General features: G+C 37.5%; 1 protein-coding gene across 4 annotated transcripts in view; it reads right to left on the bottom strand.

Annotated features, from left to right (window-relative positions):
* Positions 1–21,068, bottom strand: part of LOC126100168 (protein diaphanous) — a 345,883-nt gene that overhangs the window by 50,475 nt on the left and 274,340 nt on the right. For all 4 annotated transcript variants that reach the window (XM_049910715.1, XM_049910718.1, XM_049910716.1 and 1 more), the window contains exons 4-10: positions 17,145–17,341; positions 10,688–10,997; positions 8,280–8,390; positions 7,910–8,142; positions 5,430–5,560; positions 5,103–5,260; positions 3,739–4,107 (exon numbers count right to left, since the gene is read on the bottom strand). In XM_049910715.1, the coding sequence (XP_049766672.1) occupies positions 3,739–4,107; positions 5,103–5,260; positions 5,430–5,560; positions 7,910–8,142; positions 8,280–8,390; positions 10,688–10,997; positions 17,145–17,341 (1,509 nt within the window). The remainder of the gene's footprint in view (positions 1–3,738; positions 4,108–5,102; positions 5,261–5,429; positions 5,561–7,909; positions 8,143–8,279; positions 8,391–10,687; positions 10,998–17,144; positions 17,342–21,068) is intronic.

The raw sequence follows: 21,068 nt of genomic DNA, 5'->3' as shown, positions 1-21,068 counted from the left end.
TTTGCCACTTTAATTCCACAAATTTAAACAAAACAGTACTACCCATGTCACTGAAACTGCAATTGGCAGCATCAGAGCACCATCTCAAAAACTACTAAATAGTCAGGTCTGAGTAACAACAGAAGGTGTGGGGAAATACCAGCCCACAGGCCACACGCAGGTAATTTTGGTTCCAAAAAAGTGGCCCCTGAGCCAAAAGATTGCCCATCCCTGAACTATGGTATTAGTGCCTGCAGTATCTTCCAAATCATTCAGATATCATTGGGGCAGGGGGGAGGGGGGTTCAAAATGGGGTACTTGTTCCATCGTGCATACAAGCAGTGCCAGAGCTCTCTCATAAAAGCCACTGCATTGTTATTCAAACAAGTGTGGTGTTGTGTTCTCTTCTGACCAGTCCTTTTCTTACATGTTGTACAAATGTGATATATTACAGCAAAGCTACATATGTAACACACAAATATTTTCAAAAACATTCTATTCATAAATAGGACCTTTCATTTGTACAAGATGTTGTATTTATTTTAAAAAGTTCAGCAGCTTAGCTTTTATTACAATGACCTTCTCTCTCCTCTGTTCATCTGGTCCTCCTCAAATCAGCATGCCACCTTCCTAGACGCTGACATCCTCCTCTCTGATGGGTCCATCCACGTCTGTCCACATTACCACATTAAACCCACCAATCACCAACAGCACATGCATTTTGACAATTGTCATCCCTTTCACACAAAAAAAAATCCCTGTCATACAGCCTGGCTACATGGAGATGGCATACCTGCAGCAACAAGAGCTCCCTTTCCCAGTATTCTAAAGGTTTCACAGACAGGCACTATTCCTCAGATCCAATCTGCAAACAGATCTCCCTTGCCATTTCCCCTCACACCCCCAATCCTCCCACACCCCCAAGAACCAGTTAGAAGGGAGCACCCCCTTTGTCACTGGAACAACTATACCAAATCCTTTGCCGGTGCTTTGATTACCTATCACCATGCCCTGAAATGTGAGACATCCTATCCAAGATCCTTCCCATCCCTCCTAAAGCAGAGTTCCGTGACCCACCCAACCTCCACAACATCCTAGTCCATCCCTATGCCATTCCTAACCCTTGCCACAACCCTATGGAAGGCCCAGGAGCAAAACCTGCCCAATCCACCAACCCAGCACTTCCTATTCCAGTCCTATCACAGGTTTATTTTATCCCATCAGGGACCAGACCACCTGTGAAAGCAACTATGTCAATTACCAGCTCTGTTGCAATCACGGGACAGCTTTTACTTTTGGTAGAACTACCAACCAGCTGTCCACCAGGATGAACAGCCACTGCCAAACTGTGGCCAAGAGCAAAATAGACCACCCTGTGGCACAACATGCAGCTGAACATAACATCCTTGTGTCAATGGTGGCCTCACTACCCGAGACATCTGGATCGTCCCTCCACCATCAGCTTTTCTGAACTGCACAGATCGGAATTACCCTTACAATACATTCTCTGCTCCCATTATTATCTTTACCTCAACAAACAGCAACATACTGCTCACACACCAGCACCCAATAGTTTGCACCCCCCTCTGTCCTATCACCTCCTCCCCATTCCCGTCTCCTACACTTTCTGTGTGCCACCCACTGCAAATATGCCAGCCTTCTTGCCCTGGTTCCTCTGCTTTTTCACTCCATTTTCCCAACCTCCCTGCCCCACAACCTCCTGATGCTGCACTTGTTGGCATTCTAGTCTTTGCACACTTTGCTGGACAGTGCTCCTTGTTTCCCCCATCCATATGCTGCTATCCCTTCCCCTTCTCCTCCAGATTGCCGTTACTATCCCACATGATAGTTGCGTTCTGGCCCAAGCTGCCGGAGTTGGCATTCGTGTGCATGAGGAATGCTTGCTTAGGTGAATGAATGGTATGTATTTCTCTTTCTACGGTGAAGGCTGTGGTCAACAGCTTATTTGTAAGCATCTTTGGCCTGTCTGCAATTTAGTATGATATCTTCACAGTAAGTAGCAATCTATCTTTTCCTACACTTTTTATTTTATTTATTTCTGTTGATAAATGGCTTACATATATTTAACTTTTGATAAAAAGAAAGGCATTTGTAAAATAATGTACTGATGACAAGTACTGCCAGACAAAAAATATTTCCTCCTGCAATTAACACCTAAAGAAGAAAGTAAGCAAATAAGATATTGATAGACCACAGAATATGAAAGAATAAACAAGCAACAAGTGAAGTCTTTCTTCAGACTATCAAGATAGGAGCAATCAAATTAAATGGTGCTAGGGATTTAAGCATGGCACTTTTAAAAGAAAATTTCCTGTCTTATTTCACTTAGGTACCTATTTGTATGTGTTTTCATTTGCTGAATTTTTTTTACCCACTCTCTGTTCTTGTTAATTTATTCCCCTATCTTCACGCAGGTACAGCTCATTGCCAATTATAAACCATAGTAAATATATTAAAAGTATTATACAATTGATTAATTTTTATTTTTATTAATTTTCTATATAATTTTCATTGTTTTCATTTTATTTCTAATATAATGTTTATTATTTTCATTGATTTTAATTAAATCTTTATTAGATTTTTTATACAAGTTATAAATTACCAATAATGTTTTCTCTCACATCGACCTAATAACAGAAAGAAATAGCCACAGAATTTTATACTCAATTTAAGAACAACTTTATAGAACTCAAACAATACTAAAGCAAGCATTTTCAAACTCCTTCAATGGAACTGCAACCAACATGTCACATAACTTTTATGTGACTGACCAGCAATTTGTTTTCACAATGAAGAAATTAGACATATGGGTGCAGACTTTCAACTTTCACTGAAATACAAAAAGGATGTCAGTAAAATTAAAATAAACTGGTAACGTGAAAGTAACAGTCCACTAACATAACACACCACTTGTTTGAAACAAAACTTGCTATATTCATACACAATCAACAGTAGATGCAGCTCAGCTTGTCTTCCTAGATTTCAGAAGTGTATCATATAGCTGACTACTATACAAGATACAATTATATGTAGTATTTACAAACATAAATGATTGGCTTTATGGATATTTGGCTAAAAGAAGCCTGTATGATATACTAGACAGTGAATATTCAATAGAATGAAAGTAATATTATGTGTGCTGCAAGAATGCTTAATAGGACACCTTCTGTTCTCAATATAGATAAAGAATTCATCAGGCAGGATAAGCAGCATTATCAGACTGTTCACTGAGGCATGTAGACAGTCATTTTTACATCCTTCAGAACATGAATGCAATAGAACAGAAAATCGCTAATGTTAGTATGAAGTACCCTCTGCCCCCACACACACCGTACAGTGGTTTGCAGCACATAGAAATACAAGATGATATCAATATTTCCCTAGTGACCAGGGGTTTCATTTGACACAACAGATGAGACAATCTGAAGGAACAATAATAAGAAGAAATCACAAATTGTAATCTTAATAAAACTAAGCAGGACCACACTGACAATGTGATTTCTGCAGGGTTGGGAATGAAGCACAACATCAGTCTTATGATCTGAGGAGACCGTTGGCAACCAAAACCAATAATTTCATTTTGAAATTGATGTGACTGTGCTGAATAATAAAATAGTATCAATAGTTAAGCAGGCCATTTTAAGTCACAAGATGTACAACTAAGACAAATCTACACCAAATGTTCTGTTAAGTAATTATATAAAGGACAAATAGCTCTTTCCTCTTATAATGCCTTACCGCTTTCCAGTTTGCCCTCTTTAGTGGCCCACTAACTTCCCACTTCTTCTTTGGTTTGAGGCCATGTGGGAGGACATCAGGCCTGGGTGCGGCAGGAATTGCGAAGCCACCTGGTGGTGGTGGTGGGGGTGGCCCCATGCCTGGCATAGGTGGTGGTGGAGGTCCTCCCATACCTGGCATCGGAGGTGGAGGGGGTCCTCCCATGCCAGGCAGAGGAGGCGGAGGGGGGGGACCCGAACCAGGCATTGGTGGAGGTGGTGGCCCTAACCCTCCAGGCATTGGGGGTGGCGGTGGTGCTCCCATTCCTGGCATAGGTGGAGGTGGTGGTCCCATGCCCATCATTGGTGGTGGAGGAGGGGGACCACCAGCCTGGAAATAGAGGAAAATCATTTAGTCCAAACATTACAACATTATGTAATACTCATGCAAAACAGTAACTGTACTTTACTGCTACATTTGTAAATTGTAATAAAATGTGATTCATTACTGCAAATCCTTTGCGTTTGTTAATGATTACATGTGTGCAGAACACTAAACCTATTTTTGGCATGTTTCAAAGGAGGTATTGACATAAGCAACCAGTACTTTGTAGCATGCGATAAGCTGAGAATTTAGGTAAGATGGAAATCATGTTCGGATAACTGAAATGGTTAAGATGACTGCTTGCATAAAGCAGGAAATCCAAGTTCGACTTCCAGACCAGCACAAATTTTCAACTTTTTCCATTGAATTATTTCAATACCAAATTGTGGCTTATGTTGGCACCTCTCTTGAAATATTGGTATTTAGGGCCACTGTATCAAAAACAGTGATGTCTGCTCTGATGGACAAGTCTGACAAGACAAACCCATGTAGTATTTTTGAAATACATTACGTATGTATAACACATTAAAGTTCATGGATATATTTCTATTTTACTGCAGGTAAAAAGTTTTACTCGTTCTGCTGCAAAATAATTCCTTTTGTGAATACACACTTAGCTTCATTCAATAAGTCTTTAGAACACATACAGTGGGACTTCTGCTAGGCTGTGTTTCAAACAGTCGGTCACTGCCTTCTGAACATCAGTAATGGACCCTTATGTCTGGATTCCTTTAGTTTTGCCATAGCATAAAGAGTCCATTGATGGCAAATCTGTCAAGACCATGGGACAGTGGAGTACTATACATACCAAACTGCTACTTCCTTTACTAAAGATCAGTTTTTATAATCTGTACTATCATCTAAATAATGCAAAGACATGTTACAGAACTCAATTCTTGAGAAATGATGTTCAGTTGCATTTAAATGAGTGAGTGCTAAAGTAACATTAAGTTCAGTTCATTCCATGTTCAAAGAAACCGAAGTAGCTATGGCTATGATACCTTTCCACCACCTCCTGACTGAAGTTTTGCTTCTAGTTCTGATATTTTTTCTTCGGTGTATTTGAGCTTTGCTTCTGCTTCCTGCTTTTGAGCCAATGCCTCTTCCAGTCTAGTCTTCAGCTCTTCAACTCTACTTTCAACTTCTTGCTGAGATTTCTCTGGTATTGACAGAAATGAAATAGGAAAAAATTAATCACTGAAGTATTATGTATTGCATGCACTTGAAAATGTAAATATGAATATACACTAGTAATGGGATCTGAGACTTTATATCTAAAATTACAACCTGGTCAAGTAAGACACAAATAAAGAAATGAGGTTTCTTACCAACCAGATGGTCAATTAGTGGGGACACGTCAATTTGAAACCTCTTTGTTGCATGGAAGTCTGGATCACATCCACCTTTGTGGAGTACTATCTGGGACACACATTCTTCAATAAGTTTATAGTAAGCTGGCCTGAAATTGTGAAACTGAGTTTTAGCGACTTGAAGGTTGGATAAAAGAATGGTAACACCGGATAAACACTAAATCTATGTGGAAATAATTGAACATTTGCCTAATTACAGGCAGTGAATTACTATACAAGATGAATTTGATACTCTCAATGTGAACATGATATAACTGAATTTATGGAATTTTTGTATTTTCATATCTACAGTGTCCACCCCAGCTTTTTTTTTTTTTTTTTTTTCAAAATTTGTCAGTCATTCAAAGCAATTTCAAGTTGGAATGGTTGAGACCAGTACAAACATTGATTATTTTTTCAGTTTATGTATGATTAAATTTCATATGCATGACACCTGTAGTAATATAAACTCACATTGAAATCTGATTATCTTGACATACTTTAAGACCACTACAGTATGCAGCACATAATCCATGTTTGCACAATACATGAGGTACTGTTACTTCAATATCCTACACTTTTATTGTCTAGAATATGAAACACTGAATTGATGAAAATCACATTTAACAGTTACAATATACGGAAAATTGTATCGTTGCATGGTAAATTGATTTGATTTGAACAGGGAGATAAAAACAACAGTGGCCCCAGCCCACAATTGTCTGCACTGGGACAAATTTATTGTGAGGTTTACCGCCCAATGATTCTATGATGGCTTGCTGAAAAATAAAATTACCAAATTTATGTGAAAACTCTTAAAGCTTTTTAATAAAATGGTTGTTATTAACATTCTGCATCTTTATTCTTCATGTCTACATATTTATTTTTCAACATCATTACGCTGACAAGGAACAAATTTCTTCCAAAGAGAGAGCAGTTTGTTGATAACGTCATTATAGAACATTTGTCTTTGTTGATGGAGCCACTACCTCACCTCTGTTTGCACTGATTCATCACTATCAAAGTGAAGGCCTTGAAAGTCTTCTTTAAATCTCTGGTAAAAAATTAAAATCACATGGGGCCAAGTCAGACCTGTTTGAAGGATGATCAATGACAGTGCATCCAAGACATCCGACAGTTGCAGATGTTGCAGCACTCTTACATTATCTGGCACTGTCATACTGAAGGTGAGGGCAATCCATGTGTGGACAAACTCTTAGAATTAAAATTTGATTACAGCGTGCTGTTTCCCACACTCTACACAGTTACATTACACACTTCCATGTTACATGCTACAATTCAGAGTCGTCTGGCAGCAGAGGACTGCTAATAGCAGACATGAAGAATAAAGATGTAGAATGTTAATGTTTGTTTTATGTAAAAATTCTCAAGAGCTTTCACATAAAAATTCACAGGCATTACTTTTCAGCACCCCCTCATAGTAAAGCCAACCAATACCTTTAAAGAGGAATACGAAGCACTTTACTAGTTCTTTACAATACAATTTCTTCAAGATCTGATGACATGAATACTCTGTCTCTTTTGATTTGCACTGGATGGTGGTGTGCAGTTTCATTACCCTCTCCACACAAACTACACCTAGCACCTTCTTTCTCTATACCCATTGTGTGTCAGTGTTTCTTGAAGTTCCATTGGCCTGTCACTATCCCTACCATGAGTCAAGTCTGTTTCCTGTTGAAGTCCAGGATTACAGCAATAGCATTGGCACCACTAGCTTGCCACGATTTTGTTTTTGGATCATAGGCCAATATTCTACATGCTGCTTTCTGATCTGATTTTGTAATTTAAATTTAACCATTGCCTTAGTGATGGTTAGGACAGGTTCTGGTCCAATAATTGGGTCATCGCACCTGTCCTGGCTGCTTGGCAAACAGTCCAGGACATATGATGTTATAAACATTGAGATGCTTGAAAAACTTTCTTTTGCTTAAAATGAAGCACAAATTATCAAGATTTTAATGAGAGCACTGGGCTACTTCCAACTCATTTTATGCATAATTTCAAACCTTTCTTAAACTTTTTCTCGCTTATGTGCTTAAAGTCAATAAGTAACACAAACTTATTTGTAACGTAATCAAATGTTTGCAGCTTTTTTACACATGGTAGTTTGATTCTTTAAAGAATCTGAGGTTTACTGATAAAAACTAACTGCTCATTTAACACTCGTCTGTCTCAGTCATCCATTTCACAGAAACTTTGAACAAATGGTCATCTAATATTAGACAAACTGTCATTAATGAACTCTCCAGAATTACATTAATAAATGTGACTTAACGTGAAGTGATTATTAGTTGTTCTGGTTTTAGCTTCAGTATATATTTAATAAGCATACATTACACTGTCATAACACATTTTATTAAAGATCCTCTGTAGTACTTTCACTATCAGTGCAACAGCTGTTTTGTCTACATTATAATGTTTTTAAAAAAAAATCTCACCTAATTAACGTGTCGTCTCGTATAAACAGTAAGTGCTGTAGAATTGACAGGAGGAAAGGCTCTGCTGGTGTGTCCATAACAAGGTTCTTGACAACTTCAAAGCAGTCATTTATATCATCCATTTCCATTCTGACATTGTCAAATCTCTGAACAAAGTCTGCGTAGTCATCTTCCTTATGTTCATTGAATACTTTAACCTGAATTCCCAATTCTCCATCTTCCGAAGGTAGACTCTACAGTAATGGGAACAGATAAAGGTCTTCATTGTTATAGCAATACAAAATTCACTTTAAATACTTTTGGAGATTTATACAAAATGACTGTCACTGAAAAACTCAGTGGTATAGTATTTCTGCCCAAAGTTACTTACCTCCAAAATATCAAGAAAACCAGATCTCATTATTTCATTTCGAAGGTGTAACCTGAACTCAAGGTCCTCTGCTTGTGAAAGAATGGCATTGATCAACTGAAGACAAGCAACCTGCAAGCAAAAAATAAATGCAATGACAAAAATATATAAATGAGAAAATAATCAGTCACATGCAAATCAAAAGACACATTAGTAAATTAGTTTCAAATTTATTAGTGGCAAATACACCAAATTTAACAACTTTTAGTACTCTGGATAAAACATAAGCTCCATAAAGCTAGCCTTTAATGTGCACATGAAGATCATCAACCAAAGTGTGATGAGAAAAATAAAAGTGCTTCTGAATTCTACATAAACCACATCACAACTAAGACACAGTCGCACGTTTACTACCTTGCTTGTTCTAACCCTTCTGGGATATCTATGTCTCTGGATATTTAATTTACCTTTCATATTCCTTCTTAAATTAACAATACATTAATCTGAATTTGATATTTTCCTAGAACCCTGCTTTCCTGTTACATATTTTTATCAAAAATAGCTTATCATATTTTGGTGCCTCATCTCTTAAGAAATATATTGGTGAACAGTTGATGAAAAGCCTAGTGCAATAATTAAGTATATACAACATTTGAATTCTGGTTTAGCTACAAATTTTATGAAGTACATGTAATGTTTAGATTTTACTCTTATATTGGAATTTTCTTATCAGTTGGCTGTGTACAAGCTACTCTACTTGTTTTACAGCAAGAAACTTTGGTTCATAAGAAACAAAATTAATTAAAATAAAAGGTAATGTTATAGCAGTCAAAGTAATCCATTTGACTTTTTCTACCTCTAACAAGTAGTCGACAAATTCAGTGACTGGCCAAAGGTCTCCCGTGTAACTTCCGCATTACTCTTTCTCACATTATGTAACACTTCTTTAGTTATAATTATTTATCTCCCACTAAACTGGACATTCTCTGCTTTACTCTGACCACACATTCAGATGACATGGCTGACCACCTCTAAAAGCACACAAGTTCTAATAATATTTCAAGTAAACACTGTTTGGAATTCTATGTTAGAGGGGCCACCAGGAAACTTCTTCATGAATGAGAGCAAAGTAAATAGATCCTTATAATACACAGTATTGTATTAGAAATATGTTTTCCGGTACATCTGTGATGTGACTGGGTGACTATTTCAGTCTTCTTACATTGTATATCGATTTCACCAAACTGCACTTTCCTTCTGACGAAACAGTTCAGGTAAGTCGTCAGATTGCCTAATGGCTTGTTCTAAAACTATATTTAATTCTGAGTATGAAATAAAGGAGGATTACAGATTATAAGATGATTTTATATGGCCATATTTCAACAAACATTGGACATAAATGTATGACCTTACAACTACTTTCAAGATAGGAAGCATGAAGTTTCAACACTGTCATTTGTTTGCCCCTAATGGAATGTGTATGTGGTTGCTGTTTGAAAAGAATATGACAGTCTAATGTCTGCAAATACCCATGCAGCCATCAGTTACAATCACAGATAAATTAGTGCTGTGGTTCAACAGGCATTTAGTCAACACTGTGGACTTAGAGCACCTCCTGTGATGACACAAAGGTGATAAGAACAAATTCACAAAAGAAGATGCAAAACAAGACTGGGAGACTAAATTTAGCTTCACAAAAGAATGCATGAAATTTTAATGTACAGTAGTAGAAAGTAACGCAGAGTTTTCGGGCAACAGTTACAGTTAAGTTTTGTTTTTAAAAATTCCACCTACTGGGAAACAGAATGTTTTTCTTTTGTGCTTTGCAGAATTTTAAGTTTTACAAACAAGTTTAATTTACAAACATGGACACAAACTGTAACAAGTACTTCTATCTCACCACAGCAACATGATTAACTACAGTTAATAAAATCAGCAGTAAAAAATGTTTTATGGAACCAATTGTAGGGGATGGTGTAGAAATTGCTATTGGTACACAAAGTCTGGCCTGAAGATCTTAAAACGTCAGGCATCAGTATTTCGATGGGTGACCAACTGGCCACAGACAACGCATTCTGTACATGCCAACTCTCACTGTTATCAGATCTTGAAGGGGACAGCATGTTAGTTGAGGAATTTGGCAATGTTAGTGGTATAGGGTGGCCAGATGCCCATCAGTCACCTCCTCCCCAATGTGCAAATTAAAATATATTGTAGCACAGAAATAACATGAAAGTCCTTAGATGACAACTCATAATTCTTTACTTTGATTCCACAATATAGAAACACATATGAAACTCATTAGTTCAACACTAAAAAGATGTTAAATTTTAGTGACATTAATTATCTCATGGAAAATATCAACAGTTGGAACATAATTAATTAGGTAACAGCATTTTTCTGTAACATTATAGAACAACAACACCCACCTTGAGCTGCTCGTTGTTGGGGGCAGCCATACTCTGGATGATGGGCTGGAAGCGACCATTTCCTTCAAGTTCTCCTCTCATTGTAATGGCCTCAATGACCTTGTCGTGCCCATTTGGAGGTACCAGGCACACTGCCGCAAGTAACTTCACAGCTTCCAGCATTACATTTGGTTTTCTAGGATCTAGTGATCGAGCTATGATTGCCAAGGCTTCTTTGTGGGTGAACACTTGCTTCAGGCCTACAGTATTGTTCATTATTGCCTTTAAGCACCTGATGCACTCGTACTGTATTCGGTCATAGCGACTGTCACTGAAACAAAGAATAACTATGTAGGATATTATTGAAAAGATGGACAGTATGAGTGAAGTCAAGTCTGCCATCTTACATACATGGCCTTCATTCTAATATAAGAAATGAGAAGGAAGCAAAAATTGGGCCGTGTTCAATTATTTGAATCAAGCATACTGTGGAGAAGAAGGATCAATTTGCAAAGTGATTATGCACTAAGTTTTCTTCTCACAAATGCCACAACAAGCTAAGAACAAGGCAATATCTCTTACTGAGATGCAACTTAAAATGAATGCCACAACAACTGAAGCAAATAATTAAGTCAACCAACTGTAAAGTAACAAATTTAATAAAGACCCTGCTTCACAAAAAAACTGAAAAATGTAGGAAATCAATGAAAGTGAACAAGTTTTGAGCTTTGAAACATTCTGTCTTTGGAAAGAATGGAAACAATTACAAGCAATTATAACAGACAAGATTTAAATGCCAGAGAAGTTGATATGTAGTGTGCAACAATCTAATCTTTCTTTGATCATTAGAGAGAAATGCAATGACACTTTGCAAAAGATAGAACAATGAAAATAAAACACCATCTGGGCCACTTGTTTTTTTTCTCTTTTTATTCAGATAATATATGCAATGGGTCAAAATATGTTATCTTCAGATCCACAAGTGTAGTGCTTCAAGAATTCAGCCAAAGATATGGCAGGAAAATTGTATTTTTCTGCTTAGATAGGCTACAAGAAAGGCAACTCACCTCAAAAGCATGTAAACAATAGAACTCTGTAGTTCCAACATATCATTATTCCATCTTCTTCTTATAACAATGGACACCCTCAACACAGCAGGACAGCCTCAACACAGCAGACATACAATTGCAGTTATTGCAAGAGAAATCAACTTTGACTTCTAGTGCATGCTCTAATTTTCCATACGCAGCTCCTTGTGACACATTCTTGTCTCAAAGGAGCACAAAGGGAAGTTTGATTTGGAGTTTAATGTCGTATCATCAAGGTCATTAGAGTGAGATCATAGCCATAGGTCTTGTTTCAGTAATTATCAACATCCACATGAAGTGAGTAAAGGAAACTATTGGAAAACTGACAAAGGGACCACACAGCAACTGGATTTTTGTAATTTTTTATATTTATGATATGTGAAATTCAGAACATCAATCTACCAAAGCAGTTTAATGTCATTCTAAAAAATTCTGGAGAAAATGGACTTTGATGGACTCTTGAGTACCTATTAATTCACTAGAGGTACGACAATTTTTCTGTGTGCCAATGTCTCTACTGGTAGCACCATGGTGCAGTAATCACTGGGCCCTTGTTCAGTTATTATTATCATCATTATCATTATAATATAAATTTCATCACCTACATGTTAATTAATAAATATCTAATTACCAATGAAAACAATCAATTTTTGACAATACAATGTAACTGGATGGATAAAAAATCTACTCACTAAACAGTGGCAGAACACACACATAAAAGAAGGTTATAATCAGTCAATCTTTTGGGGCCAGTAGCCCCTTCAAGCAGAAGGGTTTACGGGGAAGGAAGAGTGGTGAAGGAAAATGATTGGAGAGGTCTAGGAAAAGGGGTAAATATCGGAAAAATCACCCAGAGCCACTGGTCAGCAGAGACTACCAGACAGGATGGCAAGTCTCCCCTGACCTGTGGTTCTGGGTGACTTTTCTGATATCTACCCCTTTTCCTAGACCTCTCCAGTCACTTTCCTTCACTACTCTTTCTTCTCCTTCAACACTTCTGCTTGGAATGGTTCAAACGGCTCTGGGCACTATGGGACTTAACTTCTAAGGTCATCAGTCCCCTAGAACTTAGAACTACTTAAACCTAACTAACCTAAGGACATCACACACATCCATGCCCGAAGCAGGATTCGAACCTGCGACCATAGCGGTCGCATGGTTCCAGACTGTAGTGGCTAGAACCGTTCGGCCACCTCGGCTGGCCTTCTGCTTGAAGAAAGAGCCACTGGCTCTGAAAGCTTGTCCAATTATAACCTCCTTTTATGTGTGTGTTCTACTGACACTTGGTGAGTAGATTTTTTATCTATCCAATTACATTATATCTAATTAGCACTTTTCTGAAAACATAATTAACTCTCCATGTGTTACTTTTTTTTTTTGGGGGGGGGGGGGCTAAAGTGGAGTAGTATAATGGAACAACTAGCATTTCTTCTTTAAGCATTTCTGCCGATAGTGCTGGTTCAACAAGATTACTTTCTGTGAGGATGTGCGCATAATACACAAGCATAATCTTGAAACTTCACTCTATAATGAATTTTCAAGATCACCTTGTGTCTTTGAAGGACTAGACAAGTCGTCGTAGTTCCTGTAGGACATTACAATATTATTTTCTTATGTCATACTAAAAGATTTTCACATGCAACAACCAAAAAACACTATCTGCTGCTTTGGCAATGAATGCTGCAATGCTACTACAGCCACATCCATCCCTTCCAAAAGACACCATATCCCTTTCAACCACTGTAGAATTCCTCAAAATCTATTGTTCCCAGGTAGCAGTGTCTCACTGTACAGGTAATTCTACTAGTGTAAACATTGGGCTAGTAGCATAGGACCTATGTTTTGTCAACTGTCGTCAACGTCTTCAGTTAATAGTAATGTGTACACTACAAAATATGTAAAAATGAAGGCGAAAAGTACCATTAACTCTCTGTAAAGAGGTGCTCTGCTTAGTATCACATTTCCCACCTCAGCTTACATGCAATGTTCATAAACAATGAGAATTATATATGATTTAATTATTATGTATTTGATGAATTTTATATTTGAATGATATACATAATCGAGTTGCATGGGAGAGAGAAGGGGAAAAAAGAAAAATAAAAAGAAAAAAAGACCAAAGTGATACTAGAACTACCCTGGAGAATTCCATTAGGGCCTACAGCCTGTAGAAAATCATCCTATCTTTAGTGAATTAAAAGTCGCTCTGAGAACTTCAAAGTCAGTTTTCACGAGAAGTTTTGAGTTGCAGCAAAATGCTTTGGATGATTGACATTTTATTTCTGAACTTCACATACCTTAACATTAAAAATTACAAAAATCTGATTGTCGCATGGTCCACTTGCAGTCATAATGATCAGGCACGGATATAGACATGTGGTCCCCTTGAACGTCAGAATGATCAGGCATGGATATAAACAGTGTTCCTACAGATAAAGGTGACAAGAAAGGGCAGATGATGTTGATGTGAAGCTCATGACATGGTCCACAACAGATTCTTAATTCTACAGCGGAGCACATGCTTATATGAAACTTCATGACAAATTAAAGACAAGTGGCACACTTGGACTTTAATCTTTAGCTTTGACTTTTGCAGATAAATTTTTGTCATATGAGTGTGTCACAAAATCCGACTCAGAGATTCATCACTACTTCTCTACCTAATCATCAATGCCACAGACAACACTCCTTTGTATACTCACGTGGTGTAGCAACCGTGGCAGAAAGGTTGCCGCAGTAAATAACGTGGCAATTGCAGAGGTTTATTTTAGAATGCAGTTTTTTCTCTGTTGCACAGAAGAGATCTGTAGGTACATTAGAGGTTACACTGGCCTTGCTGAGTGACTCAGCAGGTATAACGTTGCTTGCAAAAGGCAAAGCCCTTGATTCCACACAGAGTCTTGCACAGTATTAAAGTGCGAGGAAAGTTCATTACAAAAGACATGGGCAACTTACAATGTGAAATTGTCAGTGGGTTCATATACGGAGTAGGGCAAAAATATTTACAAAATCTTTCCCAAGAAGGGGAGCATTTCGAGTAGCAATTACATAAGTTAATGCACTGATTTATGAACATCTGAAAAACATTTGTAATCACTTTAACAGCTAGCGAGGTGTCTGGGTCTCACCTACTTTTACAAAATGAGATTGAAAAGTTCCCCCAGCTGGAACTGAAAAATTATTTTGGTATCACACAGAAACTTGTTATATAACTGTACCAGTATCATATGTTTCAAACTCTAGCAACTATCTTTAATTTCAGATAGAGCATGAGGCAGAAGGGATACAATCAAATTACTTGTCTGGAATTATGGGGAATCATGAAGTTTTTGTTTCTCCAGGAAGAGAACACTGACACTGTGATATCATAAACGCTAACAGAGAAACGTCTTTCCTAATGCACTGTCAAAATCTTTGTGTTTCATTTCTCAACTAGGAATTTCATCACTGAATTATGAGAAGGACGGATTACTACTTGCTATATAGTGCAGAAAGGCACAATGAAAAGACAAACAAAGCTTTCACCAAAAAGGCCTTCATCGAAATCAAACAACACACACACACACACACACACACACACACACACACACACACACACACACACACACACAAAAAAAAAACTAAAAGCACACAACCTCAGTGTAAGCAGCCAGAGATTGTGGTCATGTGTGTGTGAGTTGTGTTTTTTTGAGAGTTTGTGTGTGTTGTGTGTATGTTGTGTGATTCTGATGAAGGCCTTTTTGGCTGTCTTTCAGTTGTGCCTATCTATGACTCAGCATCTTCACTTTTCATAGTAGTGTAATTATTCCATCCTGAATTTTCCATTGTTTAATTCCATCACTGAAGATTACATATAAATGACATCTTACAAAAACTAGGTGTAGAGGAACAGAAAAGGTACATATTGCCTTCCTACACTTACAAAAGGTATTTGATGAATACACATCATCATCTACTAATCAATAGAAAGTTTTCACGAGAATGTGATCAAATCAGTAAATATTCGATGAATAAAATCCAGTCTGTTATACTGGATGGCGAATGTTCAATGGAAACTGAAGAAATGTCAGGTGTGCCCCAAAGGAGGGTAAGTTGGCCTCCGATGTTGACAATATACACAAATGATTTATTGGGCAGGGTCAGTGTCACTACAGGCTTACTATATATATATAACAGCATCATCTGTGAGTAGACTACAGTCAATCAACAATCGTAAGAAAATTAGACTCAATTTACACTTGATGTAATGAATTCCAGCATTCTTCAAACGTTGATATAGAAAGATAATGCTGATAAAGGGGAGAGAAGGAACAGACATAGTGTAGGCAGTCTCTTTGTAGTATGAGTGGTGAATATCTAGAGCATGTCAAATCATGAAAGTATAATAAAGATGACATTAAAAAGTGTTATGAGATGGGACAAACAAGTAAAATCAGTACTAGGGAAGACAAATGGAAGACCTAAATTTGTTGGAAGGGTTCAGGGAAAGGGCAATGTGCCTACAGAGGAAACTGCATACAAGACTCCAGTTTTACAAAGTCTAGAGTGCTGCTTCGGCGGCTGGAATCCTTATTAAATAGGCGCAATGAAGGACAATGAATGAATCTGAAAACACATTGGTACAGCCTGTAGGACAGTGTAAAAGAGCTGCTCATAGAACTTAAATGTGAATCTTTGGAAGAAAGATGACTTAGTTCTCATACAGCTCTGTTGGGTAAATTTACAGAAACTGTATTTGAGGAAGGCTGTGTGACCATTCTACTGTCACCATTGTACAGCTCTTGTGGAAATCATGAGAATAAGATGAGAGAGATTAGGACATGTATAGAAGCATACAGACTGTCATTCTCTCTTGCTCCACACAAAACTAGAACAGTGCAAAAAGTCATTAACATTGGAGCAAAGTACCCTCCGTAATGCACTGTCAGTGGCCTGTGGAGTATACACACGCATGTAGATGCGAAACTCTGCAGTGGGGATAGATATCCTACTATTCTTTAAAATTCATAGCTTGGAGAGTTGTCCTGCACATTGTTCAATGATAGTAACATTTACTTTCAGATGCACTTACGTGTAAATTTAAGCTGCATAAATTTATCAGCAATGGTTCAAAAAGCAAGATTTTTGCATCGAAGAGATAACTTAAGTTTATAATCCTCCCAGCACAAAGATTACAAATATTAAACAACACAACATTAAAGACAGAAAGTAGCTCTAAAACAGGCAAGCAATTATAAAAATTTAAAAGCAGCACACACAATTCTTGATCTACTCACCGGAAGCCGAATCGGGGGATTGCACATAAACAGAGGAAGAAATACAACATTAAACCTTGAACCATTTAAACATTTTTAAAAGATATGCAATTAACATTAAAGGCTGCAACTTACTTTCGATAACAGTCATTCAAGTTTTGCAGCAAGAGTGTGAGGCCTTCATTTCCAAACTCTTGTACCCAACTAAGAGGATTATTGGTGAGAGCAATACGTAAAGATTCTATACAGTTGTACTTCTTGTTGACACTGAGATCTGGAGAATACAGGTACGCAATATAATCTGCTGGCTTGTCAAACCTGCTGCGGGTTTCCTGGCAAAAAAGAAACAAAACAAAAAAATCAGCATCTGCTACTGTAAAACATTTGGAGTTTCCAAACAATTTATAACTGGTAAAAATTAAAATTTTTGAAACTAGTGCTCTCAAAGTTTCTTTCACTGGATTCAGTTCTGGTATAGGAACATTTCCTCACATAACACTCTGTATTCTTTTATAATGAAAGTAATACTAATACCAATAATAACACAAATTCTTATAGTATACAAGCTGCAAAGTACCTTTCATCATGAAAATTGACACCTCAAGTAATTACTAGAAAGTACTGAATGAAACAAAACAAATTATTAGAGAACCTTCCGTGTTATCATTTACCTATTCTAAAGATTTTATGAAGATTAGGTTAATTCAGGAACTAAATTAGTTCATGCCTCTTCTCCAAACTTCATCTGCACCATTTCATGTGTTTGCAAGAATACCTCAAGCTGCTGATTACTTAGCCACCAACATATTATATGGGAGGTAGAAACAGCCTGCAGTACTGAAGAAGCAAGCAGTATTGCATTATTTTTAATCTACATTCACAAGCTCAAAATTTATGCAAAAAATATGTCTGAAATAAAAATGAATTCTGCACTATAAGCCTGCCAAAATTTCATTCTTCACACTGTCAGTTTTTTGTTATCCTGTCTTCATTGTAGATAGATTTTCAAGTAGACATACTACAAGGACACGGTGAAACGTTCTCAGCATGGCACACAAAACCTGTTGATTTCTACTACAGTTTATTACTGTTATGTTGCAATGTAGCGAAAGTCAAGTGACGACTTCAAGTAGAGAATAGTTTTGTTTACATGACTTCTTGAAAGTATTAGTGTTTGTGCAACTGATAAGTGGGATATTGTGCTACCATAAAATTATTTGTTTTCAGTGATTTACCACCAACTGAAGCTCATTCAAAGCTGGAATTATAAAGTTTTTGCTTCTCAAGTTACAACAGTTATGAAATCGAGGCTGAATTTAAATGTCTCTGTACCTCCCTTGATCAAAATATTTTTTTTTTTTTTTTTTGTTCAGTGTAGAGTTAATCCTTTGACTACTATTGGAAAGTTAACATGACATGCTCTGCTGCTCTCCAGGTGATGTTGACGAATTTAACCACAGTCTCTGGGTGCAGTTGACAAGTTAAACCAGACTCCTTGCTGACCCCACAAGTGCCAGTGACAAGTATCGATGTGTCACTACTCAGGTACCACGGTACTTCCCCATATCTCAATAGGCTTTCACAGTTCTGGCCACTAAGTTGTTTCGTGTAATCTGTCTGTCATAATCTCATTTTGCAGCATTTGACTTCACTTTACATTTTATCATCATGAGTGGCATCTGTGTTGTTCTCATCACTTATTCTATGAGGAGCAAAGCAGATGGACAATCTAGTTCCCACGCCTGTCTTTGCTGATGACCTGACTTTACTGGTAAATGACATGTAAGAAGCTTCTATCCAAATCCAACCACTGCATTTAACAGAAGAGAAAACAGGTATATTGATCAACATTCGAAAGACTGAAATCATTTAATATTAAAGACACCCCTAGAACAATAAGAGTCAGCTCTACCAAGCATAGCAATAGAACCTTGGAGAATGGGTTTCAGACAATCTCAGTGAAATGGTCGCTCTCAAAGAAAGGATAATCAAACAAAATATTGCAAAAAAATAAATAAATAAATAAAGTACACCTCTAAACATCTGTTATATCAAACAGATACTATCCCTAACCAAGAAGACCTCAATAAGAATTCTCAAATTATAAGAAATAAAAAAGCCTGCAAAAGATCCTACCAGATAGCAGATGATGGTACAAACCTAATTGTGAAACCCACTAACACCAATAAAACCTCACAGATGCCATCATCAGAATATGGCAACTAGATTCCTATGGCCACCTGTACACATTGGGTCCCCAAGGTCTGACCTATTAGACCTTCAAAGTAATGAATGAAGATAAAACCACTAGATCCCTGTAGGTCAAACAAATAGAAAAAGATGTTGCAGAACTTCTTATCATACAAGACTTAATAACTACCAGAGATGACTAACATTTAGCTAATGAAACCAGATCCTTTCTAACATCCCTTGCAGAAGTTACCCACAACAAGCCCAGGATATGGCTCAAGGAATCCAAGATTGAGTTCACCAGCAAAATGAAGGAATACTCTACGAACAGTAGAGTTCAAGTTACTAACAAGGAAACTGCCGCTAAAACACACCCACACCCACGCACACCCTCGCACGCAAGCGCGGTTGTGGCTGCAGTAAGTCTGCCAACTCTGCCACAGATCCTGAAAGCAACAGTCCTAAGTTATCTATGCCAGCAGGTATATCTCCGTATGTCCAGCTTTTTAGAGACGGTTGTGGGACTCAGCTGTTCGATAGAGGGTGTCAAATTAAACACCTTTCAGCAATCAAACTTCCAAGCTTGGCAACCAGTTTCAGCGTTTTACTACGCTGTCTTCAGGCCCCTGACTGATGTGTAGGAAGAATCTACCTCGGTTGTGAACAAAACAGGGGCCAGTAATAATAGTATTAGTAGACATCTACAAGCTGCAGTGATCACTTCAACCATCACCCAACCCCGTTGGCAGGCATTCCACTGTGCATTTAATAAACTCCAGAAACTCTGCATTAGGTCTGTTGTAACTCAAAGGACATTTATAATTGAAACAATTTGTTTCATCAAAACAGACATGGTTCTGGAATAAAAATAATTGTGATTTGTGACTGTCGAACTGACTGGTTCTTACATTTCATAATTTATACAGAAACAACAACAGAAACTGAGTTCCACAATTCAGTAAAAGGTGGTGACTTAGTAGCAACATTTACAAAAGTAATATCACTGGTAACTATCATCTCTCACAAGCAATGAATTTGCATGTCAACTGAAAGTAACCAATGGTCTTCGATTAAAAAATATTCAGTTAACTAAATCTGAATTTGTTTATTGAGCAGAGTGAAGAATATATGCAATGTAGCAGTATTATGGATTTGTAGCTAAGAAGGAACACTGAACAATGGGTGCATATTGAATGCAGCACAACTTTTGGTACAGGTTTCCAAAATCAGATCACAGACTATTGTAGGAAAAGCCATCTTTATATCTCTGTAGAGTTGCAAAAACTGAATATGCAGAGTAGCCACAAAATTAAAAATTAATTTTCACACCTACAACATTTGTCTCAGTAGTGGCAAATCTTAGAGGAACAGATGGAAAGATCACAGAAAGCACTCCAGAACATTCAGTACGGGGCGAGGCAGGCTGCTGGTGTAACACCAACCCAGGCAGAAGCCCAAACACAGTCTACTTAGCACAGGCAGACACATTAGGTGGTGGTGATGCAGTGCTCAGATTGGCATGTAGCTAGCACAACTGCATCAGCCAAAACACATTCACTGTACAAAAATCGTTTCCATAAGTGCTCCATGTTACAGTAGGAAACAATATTTTAAAGTGGTTGACAAACGGCAGAACCTGGCTATCAAGGGAACTAAAGACCAATGCAAGACATCAATGGTGACAAGAGTTAGATACTTCCAGTAAGACCTGGAAATGAAACATAAGTGAACCATCTAATAGTTATATACAAAAGTGAAGATTCCACAGTTCTTAGAAGAAAGATGGTGGCAATGTGTTTGTCGCAATCTGTCTGTCAACTGAAGAGCAAGCAGCACTTGGGATGGCAGATGTGGCCTATCTCAGAGGAG

The sequence above is a fragment of the Schistocerca cancellata genome, chromosome 9, assembly GCF_023864275.1.
Source record: "Schistocerca cancellata isolate TAMUIC-IGC-003103 chromosome 9, iqSchCanc2.1, whole genome shotgun sequence".
Classification (NCBI taxonomy): Eukaryota; Metazoa; Arthropoda; class Insecta; order Orthoptera; family Acrididae; genus Schistocerca; species Schistocerca cancellata.
Note: the sequence above shows the minus strand (reverse complement) of the source record. Positions and strands in the feature narration are given on the sequence as shown.